The sequence below is a fragment of the Hyposmocoma kahamanoa genome, unplaced genomic scaffold (assembly GCF_003589595.1).
Source record: "Hyposmocoma kahamanoa isolate Upper Pololo Valley unplaced genomic scaffold, ASM358959v1 78, whole genome shotgun sequence".
Lineage (NCBI taxonomy): Eukaryota > Metazoa > Arthropoda > Insecta > Lepidoptera > Cosmopterigidae > Hyposmocoma > Hyposmocoma kahamanoa.
In genome coordinates this window covers 19,520,541-19,543,944 of record NW_020653945.1, presented here as the reverse complement: position 1 = coordinate 19,543,944, position 23,404 = coordinate 19,520,541, and the positions used below count along the sequence as shown (strand labels likewise).

General features: G+C 35.0%; 1 protein-coding gene across 1 annotated transcript in view; it reads right to left on the bottom strand.

Annotated features, from left to right (window-relative positions):
* The window catches only part of LOC113232811 (probable phospholipid-transporting ATPase IIB), a 43,355-nt gene that overhangs the window by 8,552 nt on the left and 11,399 nt on the right, over positions 1–23,404 (bottom strand). Inside the window, exons 5-18 of the mRNA XM_026467627.1 lie at positions 18,957–19,177; positions 17,356–17,563; positions 15,834–16,056; positions 14,327–14,522; positions 13,403–13,518; positions 12,569–12,706; positions 11,560–11,733; positions 10,735–10,902; positions 8,726–8,911; positions 7,620–7,806; positions 5,671–5,846; positions 4,432–4,536; positions 3,706–3,832; positions 323–526 (exon numbers count right to left, since the gene is read on the bottom strand). Coding sequence (XP_026323412.1) covers positions 323–526; positions 3,706–3,832; positions 4,432–4,536; positions 5,671–5,846; positions 7,620–7,806; positions 8,726–8,911; positions 10,735–10,902; positions 11,560–11,733; positions 12,569–12,706; positions 13,403–13,518; positions 14,327–14,522; positions 15,834–16,056; positions 17,356–17,563; positions 18,957–19,177 — 2,429 coding nt within the window. The remainder of the gene's footprint in view (positions 1–322; positions 527–3,705; positions 3,833–4,431; positions 4,537–5,670; positions 5,847–7,619; positions 7,807–8,725; positions 8,912–10,734; positions 10,903–11,559; positions 11,734–12,568; positions 12,707–13,402; positions 13,519–14,326; positions 14,523–15,833; positions 16,057–17,355; positions 17,564–18,956; positions 19,178–23,404) is intronic.

Sequence of the window (23,404 nt, the reverse complement as noted above, 5' to 3'; positions counted from 1 at the left end):
AGTTATTTTCCTCTGTCGTCATTGTTTTGTTTTTAAACATTCTATCTCGCATTTGACTAGAGTATAGAGTAGTGGATTTAGAAAAGTTTTGTAATTGTAAGCACAGTATAAGTATTTTGTTTTGATCATTCCGGGATTTCAGAAGAGGTATTATCCACTCAATATATATTAGTTGAAGTTTATGTAAATCTGCTTATTCCGATCTCTGTCATAACTTACCGACTGTAAAGCACAGTCTTGTTTATTACATTCCTTACATTTTCATCTCGAATGATGCATCTCTAATTGAAAAGAAAATAAAAGTAAGTAAAAGGTAACTCACCGAAGTAAGTCGTAAATATGAGTAGAGTGGCGATATACATAAGCAAGCTGACGAACTCTGCTAATAACATGAGCCTGTGCCACGTGATCACTGTTAGCGCGACCATGATCAGCTCCGTCAGGATGAGCGCTGTATAGCTAATTTCTACGATATGGATTAGTTGGTCCTCAAAAAGAATAAGCGCTCCGTACATTATAACGCCACCTGAGACAGAAAGTCAGTATGAAAAGTGGAGTCGTGGTTAGTTATAATAAACTATAGCAAGATTATATCCTCGCTGGAGACTCGGTTATAAATTATCAAAGCGGGACAGCGATATTGCGCTCTCTCTTCCACTTACCAGTAGGATATGTACAGTACATTACTGCAGTTGATAAATGTTTTCGAATTGGATGACGTTCAATTTTGTTGTCATCAAAGATCATTGATTGTTATAAGTGAAAATAGGAAGGGAAATACAAAGTAATATATTTATTAAACACATATATTAAACAACATTAAATATTTAAATTTACAATATTAAAAACCTAAAGTAAATATATAAATTAATACTTCCTAATTTTACAGGATCTTTAATTTTCGCCAAAAATGTTAACACATATAATGTGTTAACATTATATGTGTTAACATTTTTTATACATTGATAATACTGGTATTGATTTAAAAAAAGGTTGCAACATTTAAACAGTAGAATATAATAAACCGCGTGACGCGTGCTTTTATCCATAACGGCAAGCCCGCTATCGATAAAAGCACGCGTCAAGTACGCTCAACACTAAGCAAGTGGGAGAGAGAGCACATTATCACAGTCCGCCCCGCCCCGACGATTTATGGCAGAGTCTGCAGTGAGTAAATAATCTTACTATAGGCGGAAGGATTCCATATCGAATATCGAAGCACAAAAGTCTTTCTTATGTGTATTTTTTCACAATTCTGTGGTTGCGTAGGCTTTGAAACGTGTGAGGTAGACGCGGAGAAATGCATTGCACTGTATTGAAACATTTGCCATTAGAAATAAAATACGCTCTCTTTCTTTAAAATAAGCTCACAATCCCCTGATGTATTTATTACTAAACACGAGAGAAGTTTTCATTCAATCAAATCATATCTCTAGAAATCTCTAGAAACAATCGAATGAAACTGATTTTTCCCTTTTTGTAAAAAATTAAAATTTTGCGGAACTTGGTGTTTTATTTTTATCGACCGAAGTTTAGTCAATCCAGGAGGGGTCTAATCCTGTTCTTGGTCGGACATCCATTCGAAACCATTACCGTCAAATAAGTATAACTCGACCAAATCAAAAACATTGTCAAGTATGAAGCTTCATTGGCATCATGCTTAGAGGATGGAAAAAAATTAAAGAAAGGAGCTGCCCTAACTACGGAATGAACGTGCATACCTAAACAAAAATTGAATGAACAAATGGCGGCTTTCTTTAGTATCGTACCATAATCTATCGATAAGTCATTATCGACATGCAAACATTTAATTAAAGTAGATCAATATTCCATTTGGGAATATTTTAGGTTATATGGGAATATCCGGGAATGTCACATGAAATTTTCAATTTATTGTTTTGCGTTTACAAATACTCAAATATTACGAAAAGTGAACAGAAAAGTGCACAGAATAAAATTATATTGTAATTTGAGAGTATATAAAAAAGAGACAACTTTGTAATACAAATCCTATACATTTCCAACCTCAAGATTAATTTTTTCATAGAGAAATTTTTAAACAGATTCCAAATAGTGTAAGTTTTTTTGTATTTATGCATTGGTATAGAATTAATACCAACGACTGATTTAAGTGAATCTTTAATACTTCCATTTAATTTTGGAAATAAATGAAAGTTGTAATATTATCAATAATAATATTATTATCATACGTTTATTTGCTTAAAACATATATAACAGGAGATGTATCAAGAGACAGTGTTAGTATAAACATGTTTCGCATATATTAAATAGCATGTAAATGTCTGATTATACAATGTCAATTGACTACTATTGGCCGAGCGCCTTTGATTTCTAACTTTGATGTCTAACCCAACATGGACAAAATATTTGGGCTTTTGCGTGATGTATAGACAGAAAATTAAGACGTGCCTGTACAATGTTACATTCGGTCGATCTTCGCTTTCTCAAATGCCAAGCGCTACAGCGACGAATTTTTATTAATACTTAATTATTCTCACCGTCAATGTTTTTGTCCATTTTATTACATTACATGCGAATAATTCAATAAAACACTCGGAAAAACATATGTTTCGACATTTGATGTACTTCTCTTTGACAACCGTATCATGTGTACCTCATGTACTGCGAAATGGACACGGTTGGCATTTAAGATGACGTTACGTATTTTCGATTCCCGTGTTTGATACAGACCAATGTAATGCTATCTCTTTTGGCTTAAGACGGCACGCAAGAGTTAAACAAAGACAATAACATGTTTATGTTTTCAACGTCGAAATGTATCATATACATATAACGACGTGATTTATATATGTCAATATAATATGTCCTTTTGTTTCCATAGTCTAAGGCATCATGCATCTTTTTATTCGGTCGAGTATTACTTATTCGACAGTAATTGTTTCGGACGGATGTCCGACGGAGAATGGGAGTAGACCCCCTGTACCAGGATCTTGTATTTTCATTATCAATAAAAAAAAATGGTTATTTGATTTGTTATGCAAGGCTGCAAAGTTGTTGTTTGATGTGAGTGCTTGTATAATGTGTAGAGTTGAAACCTGAGCAAGCGAAGGAAGCTAAGATTAAAATACAGATTCCTGAACATAGCGAGGATTTCAAGGCACGAGACGCAAAACAACTTTGCTGCCGAGCGAAACACACAACTTTTCACCTCACTATAGCGAGGGAAATGGTAGATGAAAGAAAAACAGTTGAAGTATAAAAACTTTTGTAATGAAAAAAAAAAGTTTATCTTCGGAGGCGTTCTGAATTAACACCTCATCAATTTTTATTCATGCTTGTACTTTTATTTTGTGTGATTAAATTATTATTGAAATTATTTTAGTTCGTCGACGAATTAAAATAATTTAATAAACACAATTAGTTATCATTGTCAATTTAATGTCAACAACAATAAGAATAAAATATAGTTATAAGTAATGTACGACAAATCGCTTAATTGAACGTGCCATTATCTTTTTTTTTCATCGAAAGAAAAAGTTATGTGCACCACAGTCCATCGTTAAGTACAAATTTCAAAAAGCTTTTCCACGCTAGCGTGCAAAAAACTCTTTTGCGCGCAGATATGTAATGAGAAAGAAAGTCTTTCCGAGCTAGTGAGGTCAAAAAGTTATTCGACATGTTAGTGGGAATATTAAATAATACAGAAATACAAAGTGAATTTACCTTGATAAATAGAAATTCCAGTCCATATGTAGAACGTCTTGTAGGAAAGTTGTCTGCCTTTAGTCAATTGTTTGTAAAGTTGCGGATATCTCAATACTGTAGTACTTGGTAAATCTTTGTCAAGTACCTAGAAAAAAAAAGGTTATTAATATTACATAGCAGTAGAATCAATTTGGGAAAGGAACATTTATAAATTCGTTCTGGTTTGGGTGTTTCGGGTATAGCCTCGGAGTGGATTCCGTTGCTCTGTTACTCATAGCACTATGAGTACAGGCAATTCCCTAAAAGTTTACCTAGTTATTACCAGAATTCAATGGGCAATCGGGCAACATTAAATGTTTTTTAAATGAATAAAACAAGAGGACTGCGGATCTTCATACTACAGAAAGATCTCGATTCCTTCTGTAAGGCTTATCGTCGCCTTACTTTCTCAAGCTCGTATCTTAAAGCACAAAGTAAATGAAATGCAAAAAATGCATTGTATATACAAAAGTTGCAGGCTGATTTCATGTCACATTTCCTTCATATTCACACACTGACTTTTACCTATTCTTAACACTCTTGATAAAAAATTTCAAATAAATAGAAAGTTTTGCCATCTCCTGAATAATCACTCTTTATAAGATACGAGTTTGAGACAGTAAGGCATCGTTATGTGACAGTGTTTTCAACAAACACCTGTATCTAATGCCTTTTTTATATCACAGTCTAATATTGTAAATTTACCAGAGAAAACACAGGTAGCATCGTGAAGACAGTTCCATAGCCGACCATGAGGAATCCCGGGTAAAGCGACACTGACGAGAAATAGAACACAACGGAGAACACGGCCTGGTGAACATAAATTACGCAATTAAATTTTATTACGATGATAATTATATCAGGGTACAAGTGCGTCTGTGTTAGGTCCTTCGTTAATACATCATGGCCGACAGTCGTCATGATTTGTTTAATATTATATAATATAATATAGAAACCATATTTTCATACTACAGAGCTAAAAAGTCGATTGCACAAAACAGAATGAAAAATATCGAGACCTATAGTCGTCACCAAAATAGGCCAAATTTGACAGCTAAAGGAGGCGATAAAATAAATTCTCTTAATAAACCATATATGAATAATAAAAAATCAAAATTAAAAGAATTGGGTACAATTCATCGAAATGTGGGACAATTTTACTAAAATGAGAGGAATTTCTACAGAATTGCAAGGAATTCTGTAAATGAATTGTTTTTAACAGAATTGCACGATTTAGCCTTTTTTGCCCCCTAAACAACAATAAACCGAATAATAATCTAAACAATTAGAAACTCTTAAAATTTTGAATAGATTTCTCGTGAAAATAGCATAATGTGATTACCGATATGATTAGTCCAGATCACTATTCGCGTCACGATGACAGTGTCAAATTTGGCCTCTTATTTGGTGACGACTTTAATAAGAGTTCACTCCTTATGTTCACCTGGGTGTACAAGCGACACGCAGAGCACTTTTTGCTTATGTGCACCCGGGTGTACACGCGACACTCAAGGAGGTAATCATAGTTATTCACTAAATTATAATTACTAGAAGTATATACGAGACATTAAGGAAAAGTGTTACAGTATAAAAAAGCCGACCTCAAAAGTACGTGGAATCTATTTCTAACATCTATTTGCTAAGTTTTATTGAAATCGGTTACCGGAAAGGGCACGAAACCGGATTCATCCCCTCGTTAGCCACCCTTAGAGGTGGAATATTTTCTTCAAATTTAAATGGGACCACTAACGAGGTACTCTCTTTTACCGGTTCACAAATTATAGCGTAACATAGATCCTAACAAAAAACAAACGAATTGAGAGCTTCGTCCTTTTTTTAGTCGGTTAAAAATGCTTTATTTTATTGACAAGATTTTCTCTGTCACTGTCCGTCGTTAACTTTGTTGCTATAATAAACATATAACATGAACGTGAATTCACTAACTTGCATAGTAGATACAATAAGTCCACGATGCACGATAAAGAGACACAAGGCAGCTGAGCGCATCATGGATCTTCGCCCGTGGACGAGTAACAGTGTTGCCAGGAAGGAAAACTGACGGATGCTCACATCACCAGCTAGTGACGCCGCTCGACCTTCCGCGCCTTCTATTCCGATTCCTGTTGTAAGTAAAATATCAGAATGTTATTGTTATACCAATTGTAACAGATTCAAAGAAGATACTATACCGAAGCACTCAATCAAGGTACCGTTCGTTTTATATTGATGCTGAAGTATATTTATATATTGTATAAGTATATATATTGTTTATTAAAATGTTTACACCAACACCTCTAAAAAATCGCCTGCCAGTGAAGCATCCACCCATTATGTCACTTACTAGACTTAACACCGGCACGCCAGCCCAATGTGGGTTGGGGACTCCACATGTTTTCCAAGAGTCTGGGTATAGGCACATCCCAACAGTCGAAAGTTATTTACCTACTACTACTACATACAGCAACGCATTCTGCACATGTGCAAATGGGTGCGGGAAGTGGCAGGGTTACCCATTACTATCTCGTACAATTACGTTACGTGGTCAGAGCGGCAACATAGCGAAAATTCTTAAGCGAATCTGTTATCTTTAATTCCATTAATATAATTGTAACAATTGCGTATGTTTTTAGGTATTTATATCGATATAATATTATATTTTTCATTAATTCACTAACAAGAATAATACTGTAGATTTATTTTAAAAATATATTAAAAGCACTTAAAATGTTGTATTTTGGATAGGTATTTTTAAATAAGGTAATGTATTTGAAATTGCCTGTCCAAGTTTATCATTACCTAGTTAATAATTAGGTATAATTCACTACGTAATATTTATCGGCAAAATAAATTGGAAATTCGAGAAGCTTTGTCTACTAGCTCACGAAGTTATGACGTTTCATTATATTGATATAATAAATCTGTATTATATATTACTCTGCACTAAATAAATGAAGAAAACAATATGCAATCGGACAATAATCAGAAAAAATCTTAAAGGTAGTCTGAACGTATGTTTCTATAACAAAAACTATCATTGAATAAATATTTTTAAAATTATTAAATAAAATCTGAAAATCGTAATATTTTTAAACAGTTATGCAAATACCAAACACAAAACGGGACGTCATAATAAACGTCACCGTACTCATTGTTAGCTTATTAAATTACTTTTTATTAAAAACTGTATAAATTTTGGATTGAGGTCTGTACGTTTGTCAATACGTTAAATTCTCGTGAATGGAAAGTGCACATTGTCCAGTTTTTACATTTGAACATAGTTTTAGGCGCTTTAAAAGCTGTATTTAAATAAAATAGTACATTTTAGTGGTTGCATTGTAAATATCTATTAAGGTGAATATTAAATACTTTCCGAAAACATGTCCGGTATCCTATTGAGAAGTTACCGTTGTCCCACTGGGCTACCAAGACTGTGAGTTAGCAATAGCTATTTATCATAAGAACCCAATAAAAAATGTGCCTATTTCTTTTTTCATAATACTAAGTGACGGTAAGAACAGGTTTTGTACCTGATGGTAAGCTACACGCCTATCCATAACAGTTGCAGTACCATTCAGAGCTTTAAATCGCAAGAGTAATTTCGCGCAGTCAGATTTCGCAGATGTTACTCTATCTGGCTTAGACGGCTTACACTACGCTTGCCGAGCCGTGATCTCTAGTCAAGAACTCGTTTCTCCATTGGATATCGGTTCTTCGACAAATACTGCCACTTGAGTTGCTTATTCTACCAGTTACGTCGAAGTCCTAGGTTCTCTGTCGGATAACTTCTTTTCGAATCTTATTCTCCGGATAAACTCCGAGAATAGCTCGTTCCATTGCTCGCTGAGCGTTTTTGAACTAAAGAACGACAAATGTAGTCATTTTGTTTGACTCACCCATATCGGCCTCTTGGATCATAGCGACATCGTTGCCTCCGTCTCCAACGGCTGCCACGACCTTCTTTCTGGCTCGCAGCAGTCGCGCCACTTGCGCCTTCTGCGTTGGCGAACATCGCGCAACTACCACGCCCGTACAACGCTGTAGTACCTCCACAAACTCTTCTTCGTATGAACGAAGACAAATCTGTTCAAAAATGAACTGTTCTATTAAAAACTTACTCAGATAATCAAGAGTTTAAATTACATTCTAAAGACACAACAATTCACTCAAGAGTACAAATATTTAATTTTTATTAGTACTGTGCAGAATTTAAGAAATCTTTACTTAATAATTACCTTAATGACGTGACATTCTACAATGTTGATTTTTTTTTATAAAATTTATTTTTTTCGTTTTTACATATGGAAATAAGCCAAAGCCAATTTGTACAGTGACATATCTAGCGCAATGACACAACAAAAAAACACGAAGCGTAATAATATTAAATATATCAAATCTTATTAAAAATACTGTAATATAAACTATCTTATATTAGTATTTTTGATGTGTGTAGTGTACACACTGGCTTTGTTTATGGATAAATAAACCAAGACAATGTTTTCAAACGTTTGATGAAAATTATTTCTAGTTTAAGGTTTCTATCAACAAATTATTATTATTAGCAGATCCCGCCTTCTCGTGATAGGTAGGTTTTGAATCACAATCAGTCCCGCTGTTGGGCACGGGGCTCCTCTCAGATGAGGGTTTAGTTAGGCCATAGTCCACCACCCAGGGGATTTCGCACATTTTCTAAGGGTTGCGACCCTTCTTCGACGTGCAGGTTTCATTACGATGTTTTCCTTCACCGGAACGTTCATGATAAATTTCGCACAGTAATTCCGAGAAAGTCAGAGGTGCGGCCTGGATTAGAACCCATGGTCTCTGCCTGAGAGGTGGTAGGTCAAACCAATAAGGCTACTGCAATGTGCTACGGCTTTTGTATAGGTTTTAAACATTTTGATTTAATTGTTGACATGTGACTCCAACATGCATTTGTATGAAAAATAAAATCCAGCTCTGGCTAGGTTTTTTGTTCTTAAGGATAGCATTTTCACTACCTTACCTCTAAAGTCTCGCCTTCAATAATAAAATCAGTAGCTTCCGAATTGACCAATTCCTGTAACAATTGATACGCATCTCGTCTATTGGCGCACTCGTTAGCAACATGCCAATTGGTACCACCGCCTAGTTGCAGTGACCGCGCAATGCATAACGCAGTTTCTAATTTATCGCCGGTTAACATCCAGATCTGAAATGTAATTTATTGTGACAGTAAGTCAAAGTCTAAGTCAAATAATCATTTATTGCATAGATAAAATTTTTACACTTAAAATAGTTATTTGTTATGCAAAGTCGCAAAGTTGTTTATCTAAAAAATACCTATTTACTATCCAAACTTGTATCACCCTAACTTGTACTTCTCGGGAAGTTGTTTGTGTAAGTGAAGCAGGGTCATCCAAGTCGCATCATAACATGGACATTTCTAAAGCGAGATCGAAATAGGTACTTTCTAGGCAAGCATCATCCTTAAATACTAAAGGGTCATTAAAAAAATACGTAACACCCGTTACGGTTCTTGCACCACCCTTTCTTGTACTTCTTTGAAATAAATATAATGTAACAAGAGCTAAACGTAGTATTTACTTAGAGGATGGAAAAAAATAAAGGAAAGGAGAATAAACGTCCCTACCTAAACCAACAATGTCCATCACAAATGGCGGATTTAGAGTTGTACCATAATCATAGATAAGTCAATATCGACATGCAAATGTATGGCTTAAACGTTGAAAGTGTTTTTTATGTTTGCAAATTTGTGTAGTTTACTGTAATCAAAGTATGATTAATACTAGGCTATTATTACTAGGCAAGTAATGAGCCATTTTAATCAAAATTAAATATAAAGTTATTTACCAATAAGTGTAACGATGGAATTGCATTATCATGTAATCTAATTACATTCTAAGTTCTATTAAAATTTGACTTCAAAATGGAGCGAATAAACGAAGAAGGTATTTGATCCAATGTTTATGTTCGGCAGTCCTACAATTTCCAACCATTCTTTCTTTCTTTTTTCATTTGTAGGTTATCTTTAAAAATAATAATAATGAAATAATAAAAACCTCGTATTGAATAGTTTTAATAACAGAATATCGATAATAAGTCTGCTTTCTAGAACAACACTATCTCAAAATAATCGTTATCAACAATCTTCAAAATATACTACCAAACAGGCAATCTAAAGTAACCAAAGCTAAATTCGGCAAGACTTATGAATTATAGGCAGAAAAATAACACACGAAGTTGTAATGTAACATTCGGTTGATTTCCGATTTTCTACTGCCGCACCCCATAATGCTGCAGCGACGCGTTTTAATCAATACTTAATTGTTCTCCCTGTCAATATTTTTGTCCATTTCATTACAATTCATGCGAATAATTCAATAAAACATTTGGCCAACCATTGGTTTTGACATTTGATGTACTTCCCCTTGACAATCGGAAACGGTTATCAAAGGGTACTGCAAAAATGGTAAAATGAGGACAGTTACGTATTTTCGATTCCTGTGTTTGACATAAATCAATGTAGTGCTATCTCTTTTGGCTTACGATGGCACGCAGTAGTTAAACAAAGACAATAAAATGTTTATGTTTTCCTTTTCGTCCTTTGGTTTCCATAGTCTAAGAGTATTTATAGAAGTATGCTGTCTAAACTTGACAAATAATCTGCAGAAACAATGTTTAAATGACAACACTATCAAGAGTTTCATAGACATTAGTTGATAGACAAAATTGTAAAAAGTGTAAAAAACACATAGGAAATTAAACTATTTTTCCGGATTTAAATTTCAAACAAAGGTTTGTTTGAAAAAATAAGTATACGCGATTTAAATCCAGAAAAATAGTTTCATTTTCCAGGTAAAAATTTGTCCGATTATAAGCAGAAATGGTGACTTAAAATTTTTACTTTGACAAACAATTAGTAGAAACAGGGCCTCCAGTAGGCCCAGGCTTAGGGCAAATCCGCCACTGGAAACGGGTGTTACATGCGCAATGGAATTAACCTAAATTTACCTTAATGCCAGCAGTTCTCAGCATAGCCAAAGTCCTTGGTACATCATCGGCCAGCCTGTCTTCGACCCCGGTTAAACATAGCAGCTCCAAGCAGCTGTGCAACTTGGACATCGCTGCGGCAGTTCTCTCATTGCGGTTTGTACTCAGCCGTGCTTCTTTGTACTTACTCTGTGCATGCAAATAAAACGTTCATCCATAAGTTTCAACATTTAAATTAACAGTAGTCAACGTGAACGACATGTATAGGTTTGAGCATTAATTTTATTTTCGTGGCAGTAGAGCTCCTTGAAGAGTTCATCTAGGGTAGTACTGCTAACTTGTCTATTTCTGCCGCCAAGGGTGCTGGTGAAGTTACAGGCACATGGGACTTGTCAACTTATGTCTCAGGGTGATGGGCGCAGAGACAGTGTCCCTCAAATCTTTGCGATTTAAAGCTCTGAGCGGCACTGCATGAATCTCCCATTGATAGATAACTGCATGAAAAACAAAAATCAATGCAAGCGCAGCTATTTTGAACGATTCACTGGTCTTGCGGATTTTGCGATTAAGTCACTTGACTTATTTTACTTCCATTTTTCTTATTCAATTAAAAACAAAAAAATCTTCAAAATTCTAAAATCCTCCAAAATTCTAAAATCTAATAATTGAGTTATAAGTTTTATATAAATAGGCTCGTAACTCCTCCTTTGAGCATTTTCCACTATTTCTCGTAATTGCGAATGTCCATCCATGTCCAGTTTTGAAAATATTGGGACTATTAGATGAATCGTTTGTTTATCAACTTGTAATTCATAAAAAAAAACTGTCACATATTCACAATCATACCTCAAAAGCCGAGTATTCCTCGTTAGTTAAAGTCCGCCGAGCCACCACCATTGTGCGCAATCCATCAGCGGCTAGTTTCTTGCATTCTGTGTTAAGCCAGTTCGAGTTCAACAATTTCTCCAGAGCTACGTCGGCACCTTTTACGTAGTATGTTATTTTGCCGGTATTTTCGTCCTGAAAAATAATTAAATCGTTTTTTTCATAATTTTCTTCCATCAGGACCCCGAATCAAAACTCTTCGATATTTTAACACAATGGTTAGGTATATCGTTCTCGAATCTCTCTCTAATCGAAGGGCACTTTCCGAGCGATTCAGAACATTCGAGTTAAACGTTCGATTCAAATTGGGATCCGATATCGTTATCCAACAGCGTTTAGATTATAAGAAAAATTAAAGTCCATTTATGTACATTTTTAAGACATCAAAGGCCTAAAATATAGGAATGCCTTAGAGTTGCATTAAAATAACTTAATAAACTAACAAAATCCTGACTTTATTTAAAATAATAAGAGATTTCCATATTATATTCTTCCTTTGCAAACAATGGGACGTTCGGGTGTTGTGAATAAAAATGAAAAGAAATTGTACGATATCACATCGAATCGGTCGACAACCGAGTTATCGTAAGGTCTGAATCAACCTCCAGGTACGTGGTACAGGAAACATAAGAGTTATCAGTGAAAGACAAAATCTCAAACGAAGTTAGATTTGTGCTATGAGTCTTTTGGCGTCCAAAACCCACTTTTATTTGTAATAATGTAAGTGGCATTGTAATTATAAATACTGGCTGGTCATTCAATATAAATAATAAATAAATCATACGTTTTGCTCATGCGTTGCTCTGATCCCAAAGTAAGTAGCTAAGGCACTTGTGTTATCGAAATCTTGATATCGAAAATATGGATGGACGCAAAGGAACTGAATGTAGTACTCGTATTTTGGATTAAAATTATAAAATTTCAAACGTGGTTTTTTTACCGCCTTGTAGTATTATACTTCAAATATTACCTGTACAATAATGCCCATCATTTTACTTTCGCTGGTAAATGGGAATACCTGCAAAATACTGTATTGTACTATTTCGTTGGCGGCGCGTAATTTCAGCGATATATTGTGCAGGTCTCTTCGGTACAGGGATATGCCCATCTGTAACAAAAATATATCTAATTACTCTTTGGTACGTAATTATTTAAATGGCATATTTACGACTATAGTAAAATTTTAATAATAAAACAGAACAATAATAAATCTCAGCCTGAATCTAATAGAGGTCGCCCGTGCCTCATGTGTTTATTCAATGTGGAGATAGACTAATGCTCAATTTCCCCTACAGGTCCATCGAGTTCCAGAAATAGAGACGAAATGTCATTGACGGGTGTCATCGTCGTCGCTCAGTTTAACGTGAGCTTTGCTATAATGGACGAAAATTGAAAAATTACATATTTGATATTTAATTACGAACGAAATGTGAGTCCGTTAGTTTTTTAATTAGATGTTTTGCTGTTTTTCCCACACCGGGACAGGGTATGGAACAGCCCCCCATAGTTAGAGGTATTATCTTTATTACAATAAATACAGAATATTTTTGGAATGTACACACAGGCCAGTTGTTGGCACTGTACTATTTCAGCTTTCTAATTTGTGATTTCAGTGCAAACGAGAGTTGATATTTAAAAGTGATATAAGGCCTATTTGCCTGATGAGTTAGTTGCCAGGGATAGATGGCCCTTATTGCGTCTCTATTTCTGGTTATATACTCGACGTACAGATCCTACCGCTGGGCACGGGTCTAAGGAAGAAAAAGAACCTATTGAACAAGTTGCTTTAACGAATGATACTGACCATGTCAGTCCACTTGACCAAGGCGACTTCATCAGGACTTGAAGCTTGATAATCGCAGAGCTGCTGCTGAGGCACTGCGCCGCCGCAGCTGTCCGACACCACTGAGCTCGCCATGTCTGTAATTTAGAAATATTTACATACGACACAACGCTTGTCCGCAATACGCACATAAAGAAATTCGTATTCGATCCGTAGTTCAGTTGGTAAGAGCGGTAGCCACACTGAAGCGACAGACGCTAGTTCGAATTCAGCCTGGTCGAAGGAATTTTTCTTTGTGTTTGTTAAAATAATAAATAAATACAGTAGAAGTGCTTAGTTTGCAAGGCACGTGCGCCAACAGTACGCGGAGTTCCACAAACTTTAACTTAGCCTGCAATTTTCGCTTTGTACGTTATGGTCGAGTCAATTATTTGCACTAGACGTCGAAAATCGTAGAAAAATGCTTATTTTGGTACTGTGGAGTGCAAAAATGATAGCTGCACTTGTAATATTATCTATGGTGGTGTTTCATATCATCGTTAAGTCTTATTATATTTAAATTTAATCAATTTTCTGTTTATCGTAATATCTTTTTTGTTACAAGAAACGAAAGTAAACCTTATTCCGCAGCAATGTGGTTGCTTCTTTTTTGGAAAACTAAGTCAAATCTCGAATTCGTCGTCGTTCAGCTATTGACCGCTAGATGGCAGCACATTGATTGAAATTTCAATATAAAATAAAAACTTCGTACCTAGCAACAATAGGTACTTAACTTTCAACGATATGCCAACAAGGTAAAGTTTAAATTATATTAACAGCTGGACTGTTGTTTCTTTTTAAATTAGAAACTATGACCAATCGTTATCAAGATTTCATAGTATTTCAATGTGTTTGTTTGTTTATACCAATTTGTACCAATAGTAATCATTAAAAATGTTGTCTTACCTGACTGAGATTCGTCTATATCAGCATCACGACGTTCGATGTCATAAACTGGCGTCACATTATGACACAATGCCAGAGCCAACACTGCGTTCCACACTTGACGTGGAGTCGGTGTTAAGACGCCTCCTTCGGCGATCGGTGACGTAGGAAGAGACGGCGCGTCGTTGGTAACGTATTGGGTCAGGAATGCCTCTACCTGGAATAAGATAAGTTAATCTGTAATATGCATTGACTTACAAATAAATGGACGACGGGTCTAATACAAAAACCACGAAAAAATGTCCCAAGTCAACCTATTTAAACGTAGTGACATGTAAAGGAATATGAAAAAGCTAAGACGTTGAATTTAAATTGTAATGTCATCGCAGTACTGTCTAATTTTGCTTGCTTCGCTGTCAGTCGAACAAACGAAGACTAAAGCGTGAATGACGCTCTGTATACGATTTTAACGCCCTATAAGTTCGGACACTTTAGCGCGGACCTGACGTCCATATAATTGTAAGTCAATGGTAATATGCTTCTTTATTAATATGCGAGCGTTTCAACCGCAATCTAACTTGATTGTAAGTATATGCCTTTTAACTTTTGCAGGCTTTCTTCCAAGGCAGTATAAACTGCCCTTGGAAGAAAGGCACAAGCAATAAATTCAAAGTTCGGAGTTAAATGAGTTTAACGATTTACTAGGTTTTTCTGATAAAAGGAATAGTTAAAATATATTTTGTTAAACGACAAAAGACATAGGAAATTAAACTATTTTTATCAGAAATTTATATTAAATCAATTTAAATCTGGATAGTTATATATAAATAGTTTCATTTCCTATATGTAACAATCGTGAAAACCTAAGAACTCGATAACAAAAGACATAATTTATACAGAAACTTTCATTGTATTAGAAAATTAGTCTTTAAAACAAATCTTTTCTCACTTAACTCAGTAGAAAAATAAAAATAAATGTATTATTACTGCCTTATAATAAAACTCAAGGACACAATTACTATAATTGTGTGCGACTTTTGTCAATTATAGTCAGAGCCTTCTTTTGTGTTAATTATGAAATACTTATAGTAATTAAATTGCACAATAAGCACATAGTTCCGTATATTACTAAGAAAAATCCTTTGTTATTAGTGTTTTAACTGACTAAACTTTAAATATCAGTTTTAAGATAAAAAGTCAGATTATTTATTGCCGTCAGATGTTCTTTGTGTATTCTCCTCTCAGTGATTTCTGTCGAAATTCATCGGTAAAATGTTGAGTAAAAAACGTAACTCATGCGTAACTCGACATTGGAGGATTCATCGACGGTATAGATGAAGCTACAACTTTATAACGAAGAAGTATCCAACAATTATTGAGATCTATTTCTACAATAAATTTGGTAGATTGGCCTGTTTTTCCGGACCCCGAGTATGTACACAACTCAATTTGGTAAAAACATAAGTTACCCCTTTTTTCGTTCCGAAGACAATTTAATTGTTAGGGAACACCCATAAAAAATATTTACCTCATAAAAATTGTTACTATCATACAAAGCATTTCCCAAGTGAAGTTTTTGGAAGACCATTTCATTCTTTGTCAAAGTTCCTGTCTTGTCAGCTAAAAGATACTGTATCCGACCAAGTTCTTCTGGGATTGTGGTCGATCGCATCACGGTTCCTTCTATCTTCTCGTCTCTTTGTATTGTCCACGAGTAGAACACTTTGCCCATTTCTAGATTGACTCTTAAGCTGTAAGATGTAAAATAGTTAGCCTATATTACAGTTCCACTGCTGGATATATGCCTCCTCTCATAATGAGAGGGTTTTGGCTACAGTTCCCACGCGTGCCTAAAACGGATTGGAAACATCACACACATAATTACATAGCTTTGCAGATGTGCGCAGGTATGTAGGTATTCACCGAAGATGTAAATAGTAGATTATAGTATATTTTATTGTTTAGAAAGAGCGTACATATCAAATTACAAAGTTTACAAGAAGAGAAAAAATAACTAACCTATTTATAAAAAAAAAAAAATTACGGGACGAACTAGCGCTAAATCACAAAGATCTGAGGGGCAATGCCACTGCGCCCAACGCCCTTATTAATGTTCAGGTTAATTTTTTATAATTATTTTTATAACTATGACTATATTTAACTATATTTAGGTGAAAAAAGAAAATTTTATTGGATAACAAAACTGAATAGACAGATCGAAAAAGAATGATTTTTTTATAAAATTGGTCGTTACGCCCTTTATGCCCTAAAAAAGGCGAGGTCAATGAAAGCATGCATCGACGCGTGAAAATTAGCCTTTAGACTATATACACTTTTAAACTTTCACGTGGAATTATACTAACATTTCAAAACGGGAATAAAGGCGATAAAACAATTTGATAGGTACTTTCACACCTACCTATTACCCCGACGGCGACGTTTCGGTCAGGTTGCACTGACCGTTGACCCTGGTAACCTGGTCTAAATCTTGGGATAATAAGTAAGTGTGACAATAACCACCTATTAAATTGTTTAATCGCGTTTATTTCCGTTATGCAATTTAGTTTCTAAACTATTTCATAAACAAAGACAATGTGTATTAGACAAGGTTTCAAAAAATTTCTGCCGCCAAGCAGCAAAGTGAGCATTACTGCGTTCCGGTATAGAAGGATAAATGGTGCTGGCTGGCGAGATGACAGGCACAAAGGACTTGTCATCTTATGTCTCAGAGTGACGGGCGCAGTGGGAGTGCCCCTCAGATCTTTGAGATTTAAAACCCTGAGTGACACTGCAACTGTTATGGACAGGCGTGTAGCTTACCATCAGGCGCACGACGTGTTCGTCCCGTCATTTGAAATTATAAAAAAGTATGCTACAAATTAGTTTTAAATCAATTTAAAAATGCAGCTCACAATATTTTTATTTATTCTGCTAAGGTCTTTATTTCAATCTTATATCAAGCAAAAAACAGTTGAGTCTGGTGAAATTTTTCTGCAACTAAACTACCAAGTTCCATACTAATACAGTACAAGTCTTTTCAACGAACTTACCTAATAGGGACGATGTAAGAGAACAGTAGAACAAATCTAAACAGGAATCCATACCACGGCCCATTAAATCCCTTCAATACAATCAGAAGGAGAGAAGTCAAAAGAGTCGCCAGGAAAAGCACTTTGGTTAGATCGTTCACTTGTAAATCTAGATGACCAACTTTGGAACGAGGCGCCGCGTTGTTCATTACGCTGCGAGTTTCTGTGCCTGTAAAAAACGTATGATTGTAAAGAAATAAAGCACGAGCACTGTTAGCCTATTAGGGGAATAGCTGGATCTCAATTGACAGGCCGACTGTTGAAATCCGTTTGGCAGGATGTACCTATAATCATAATTTTAAGTTTGTACATTTGTGAATGTCCAGTAGCTATAAACATCGTGATGAATCCTGCACGTCTAAGGTCACAGCCCATGGAAAACGTGTGAAGTCCCCAACTTCCATAGTACTGCAGCATCAACCTTTATATGTTCCACTTCGGCTCAATTACATTGCGGCGGAATGGAATGGAACGAAAGCGTCAATTTCGCTTCTCTGATCTAGTTTGTACGTCACACAATTGACTATAAAGTTCATTACGCTATGTACAATATCCTTACAAAAATTTACTTCCATTCTGTTCAGCCGCAATATAAATTGAGCCTATCGGGGATATATCTACACGTTACCCAAGAGTCGTGAACATTGTTCGACATGCATGTTTAAAGAGCTGTCACGTTCTGCTGGCACCGCTCAAGCATGTCCTGTAGATTGTAGTGTAGCCTAGAGAGTCTTGTTGGTGTGATTGTGGAGGTTTGTCATTTCTTGACATATCAGAGCTTCGACATTATGCACTTTTCCACAAAAAAGTGTGATGTATGTATATACACATATTATATCGTTAAACGTATATAATAAATTATTGTATTTGTAATTAGTATAATGAGAGATAGCACGTCTGCTCGCTTCGGAAATTTAGTAGAGAGTAGCGATGGCAAGAAGAAAAGTAAGTGACGAAGAATAATAAGAATTTAAGAACGATTCAAAATTCCAAGTAATGGCAAGAACCAGAGAAAAGGGTAATAAAAAGATGGAATCACGATGAAAGAGCTCGCATCACCACAGTGCAGGCAACACCGCGACCGAAGCTAAGCTAAGTTAGATAAAGCTCAAGTAGCTGCATGCAACCAACTATGCAACCTTAGCTCTAGCTCTAGGTTAGTTTAGTTCGCAGGGCGAACAGATGTACGGAAATATGCCGCGGCTACGTGAGCAAAATCTAACTCAGCACAGCTTCGCTCACGATGTGGCCTGCGCTTAAGGCGATTATAACACTGCTCCGTGTCACGCAAGAGTGTGCTTGTGTTGTGCTATATGTGAACAACCAGATTTAAATATACAAGCCACGACACTTTAAACTGCACGACTATCTGTCGCCACGTCAAAGTGGGAACGCAGCCTTAGTCGGTAGAACCATAGTATATATAATAAGACAAGTAGTGTAACTCTATACAAACCATCACCATCATCGTTCAGGATTGACTGACATTGTAAATCTACATGCCAAGCTATATATTTCATATTAAAAAAACAGAATGAATTGTTAATGAAAAGCTTATTTACCAGTATAAATGATAAGCCCAGTGGCTTGCCCCGAAGCGACTACGCAGCCGCTCCACAAAGTGTTTTCAATTTCTAGAGAGTCACTCTCTTCTTCGTCAAATCTTGTACATGTTCCTACGAACGAATGAATGTCCTTCACCGGTTTTTCTACGAATATCTGAGCGTTTATGTCCAGGAGGTGCGCGTCGGTGGGTAGTTTTTGCGTGGATGGTAGGGGTATTCTGGAAATACAAGAATCATTCATTAAGGCCCTTCTACACAGTCGAACATTGCCCATGCATGCGTTTATCTATTTTAGAGCGTGGCTATGAGTGTGTGCGACATTATTATCATGATTTATGCGTGTGTTTTTTAAAGGAAATGCGTGTACCGTTTGCCGCATCACTTACTTAACTCAGGCAAAAACACGTGATAGACTATTATAAAAATATACATTATATAACTGTTTTGAATAATTCATTTATATGGCAATCCTAGCCTAACATGTTATTATCAGTTTGAAGCGTTTCTATTTATCAAAAAATTATGTAAACTGTGACATAGACAATTCCATCGCTGTATACTCTCATATCGCTACATACCTAATACTATAATAATAAAAGTCGATTGAATCTGTCGGTAATTCCCCGTTATCCGAATGGTAATAAACAAAGTTATGATTGTTTCGTCCCAATTCGATGTTGTTTTATAGAGATACTGCCTTTAATAAGAAAGAACCAACACACACAAAGTTAATTTTTCTCCAAAATGCAGATATTTAAAGCAATATGAATGTATAGATTATATTGATATTAATATGAACGTTCGTATCACTTATAGAGCGGTTACACATAGCGACTATGGCTCAACTCACATTGGCGCAGAGTCGAAGCGTCGCACTATGGGAACCTTGACTCCTTTTCATATCATAAATCTATAACTTCCGTGTTTTTGATGATATCTACCTGATTTTTTTTCTGGGTATACCTAAATAGATATTCTCTTAAATAATATACACTTTATAAGTCAAATTTTATTTATTATAGTTATAAAAAATTAAGGAATAAAAAAGTATTAATTTCTTAGATTTAACCATGCATGTTCTTATAAATTTATAGATTAATAAGATGAAGTACCTACTTTAAATATCAAGAATACATAAAAACATAGCTTAATAGTCACTCAGGAGCTCTTTTGCTTCATCAAGAAGTTCCAAATATTTATTGTTGTAAGGTTTTCTCAAGCTTGTAATGTATGGATCAGAGGTATACAAAAGTGTGTGTATAACGTCTTCGTTGGTGGCTGCCCTCGAACATTTTCTTACATGATGAAGTCTGAACTGCTTGTAGTCTTTGTGACTCTTGAGCATCTTCAGGGAGTTGTCTAAGAGGCAAGACAGAAAAATGACGTATGACACTCTCACCATGAATCAACACTTTGTGCACTGATGACGGCATGTAACACCATTTATATTTATTAACATACAGCTGTGCTGTATCGAATGCATACTGTCCAAATTTCGTGGCATCAATACCTCTACCACTTGACATGACCTGAAGTATAATATAAAACCGTTTTATTAATTCCTCATTTATTCCAGTGATTTCTGATGAACAATGGTAGTTTTGGAAAAATCTTCTGGCTGTATTACCGTCATTAGTGTTGCCACTTACTTGTTTAGGTTTATCTATATTCAATCCAAGTTCTTCTCTGAACCTTCTTTGTACGTAAGCTTTCTTTTGCTTTTTTAAATCTTTATTCTCTGTTGTTGTGGCAGACCATTTTTCAAAACCTAGATTGTAAGATAAATGTAAAATAAGTTCCATAAATCTAATCCAACAATGCAAAGTTGAAAGCCCATATTGATAAGAAGCTTCATCCACAGGTTTGTTTCGCACTCTTTCTAAATTATTCATTTCTGTAGGTCTTGCACTGCAAATAGTGCACACAGCACTTGAGGAAGTTTCTGACAAAACTTGGGCCTGTTTCCCATCAATCATAGTTAAAAACAACGTGTGTTTTATTTCAATACCTTCTCCATTGTGATTAATTAGGGAAGGATTCAGGGCTAAAATTTGAGCATTAATTTCGCTGACTACCAGTGTCGTTTTCTCAGCTGTTTCTTTTGAAAATTCTATCAAAATTGATCGGCAAAATCTCACTGACGAAGGAACAGGATTATTCCACAATACTTCATTAGTATTGGTATCAATAAGTCGCAATGGCACTAAAGATGATATAAATAAAGTAGAGTCTGAAATTAGATCACTCTCTTCAGACAGGGGTAGTTTGTATTCGCTTTGTCCACTTGATCCATCACAGCCCCATTTGGAATATAGCATTAAGTGGGTTGAACCCACTTTATAAACATCATTAATTTTTAGAAGTCTGGCTGAAGTGTGATCTAAAAGATCTTGTAGTTTTATTTGTGCTTTTATGTTAGTAATTTCAACGCTAGATTCTGGTGGATAGCACATTCGCTTAGCTTCAGGAATCGACTTGTAAGAAGGAAACAATTAATAAATAATTAACAGAAAATTTTTTGTAATTAAACAATTTCTCATATTGTCATACTGTGCCTTGTTCAGATTTAATTCTATAAAAATGCTGAGTGCTTCGTCTTTTGAATACGCTGTTATATGTGCTGGTTCATTAAGAAGACTATTGCGTATTTCACTTTTTTTTCTGACGGCAATGTTCGTAAAACTTCAACAATTAAGGCTTCTTCTACTTCGCCACGAGACCTTAAGCCCTGTATGTACGAGTTCAATATGAAATCAAGTCCACATGAATCAAGCAATTCCTTGTTTTTACGTTTTTTTGTGCTCACTGAACTATCTTCGTACGTTTTAGAAGGTCTTCCTCTTTTTTCTTCTGATGTAGAAGGTTCAGGTTGGCATGTAGGTTCTTCTAGTTTCACCGTGAATATGCCATCCAACCAATTGCTGTTTTTACTTAAAAACAGATCTTTCTTTCAACCCGCTTTAGAAAAGCGTTGACGAAACTGGTTTATGAAGGATTTTTGAATATTTGCTATAATTTTTGCTATGTTTTCATCTGAAGATTCTGTGAAATTGCTTCGTATATAATGTGTAATAGAAACAACATAATTCGAATCATTTTCAATCAACACGAGACTTAAGTCGCGTCTGGTGCACGAGAATTCACTCATTGCGGAAAGTTACTGCGTAACAAACTTTTGCTAATAACAAAAACTAATGAAGAACTGTAATGTTTAATGAAAAAGTCACTGTTTTATACTAAATAATGACAGAAGACGAGTGCAAAATTACTTGATAAAAACTAATTTATCATAATGCGGTTATGCGGTTTTTAATGGTACTGTTTGTCAATTGGAATCAAATTCTGTGAGAAATATGTGATAAAAATACCGCAAAATATAAAATATAATCTAACAATAGTGTCATATGCGTTTTTTGACGGTACGGGCAGAAAATTCCGAAAAATAGAAACTCTTAATGTACGAAATTAAAATTAATAAAAAGTTTACTGCATATTTTACAAAATTAAAACATGTTCCGCACTGAAACCGCAAGAAATTTTTGTTTGCCATCTAAGTATATCATATTTCTTACAAAATAACACAAAAAATAGAACTTCGGCAAGCTTCGGCAACTGTCATATCTCAAAGTCAAAGATTAGAAAAAGAAAATATTACATATGATGTTTATATATTTTTCTTTAAATAATGTTGTGCTAAATTACACATTTTTTATATCTCAAAGTAAGGTACACATTCCAAGCTTTCTAAAATGGGGTAAAACTTCTATGATTTCTATTGTTTTCATACTAGAAAATCATATCGAAGAAATAAAAGTTACAAAGTTGTTTTTGTATTTGTTTTATTCCTTATCTTCAAATGATTTCAACTGCGCCATACGAATGGTTAGAGATTTGAATCTTATTTATAATAATAGAGTAACTATTCAGCTACGATTTAAGGTATAATACATGCATCCCCGCATGCTTTTGTAAAAAGCATTTATGAGATGGCTCTCTTAAGAGGGTTCCCATAGTGCGTCGCACAGTGGACCCAAATTGTTTTTTTGACCGTTTTTGGACATAGGAATAACTTGTGGAGTATCGAGCAAATTTTTTTATATGATAGATAATTTTTCTAACAACTTTTATTCTTGCATAATTTCTTGAAAAGTTGATAGTTTCGGAGAAAAAAAAAAATTTGTATGGAGAAATACACATTTTATTTTTTATCTCAAAATACACGAAAATGTAATGTGCGTGTTTCTAAAATTTCTATGTAGAAAAAAAGAATTTGACTGCATGTACTTGCGGCTTTGTAAGTAAAGATGCGGCAAAATTGCTAACTCTTTTATGTACTTTTTTAACAAAATACATGAGCTTCGACTAAAGAAAAATTAATTTTAGTGTAATTTAGAGTGTTATAACAATAACATGAAAGTTAAGTAAAAACTAGTGTATTGTGTTAA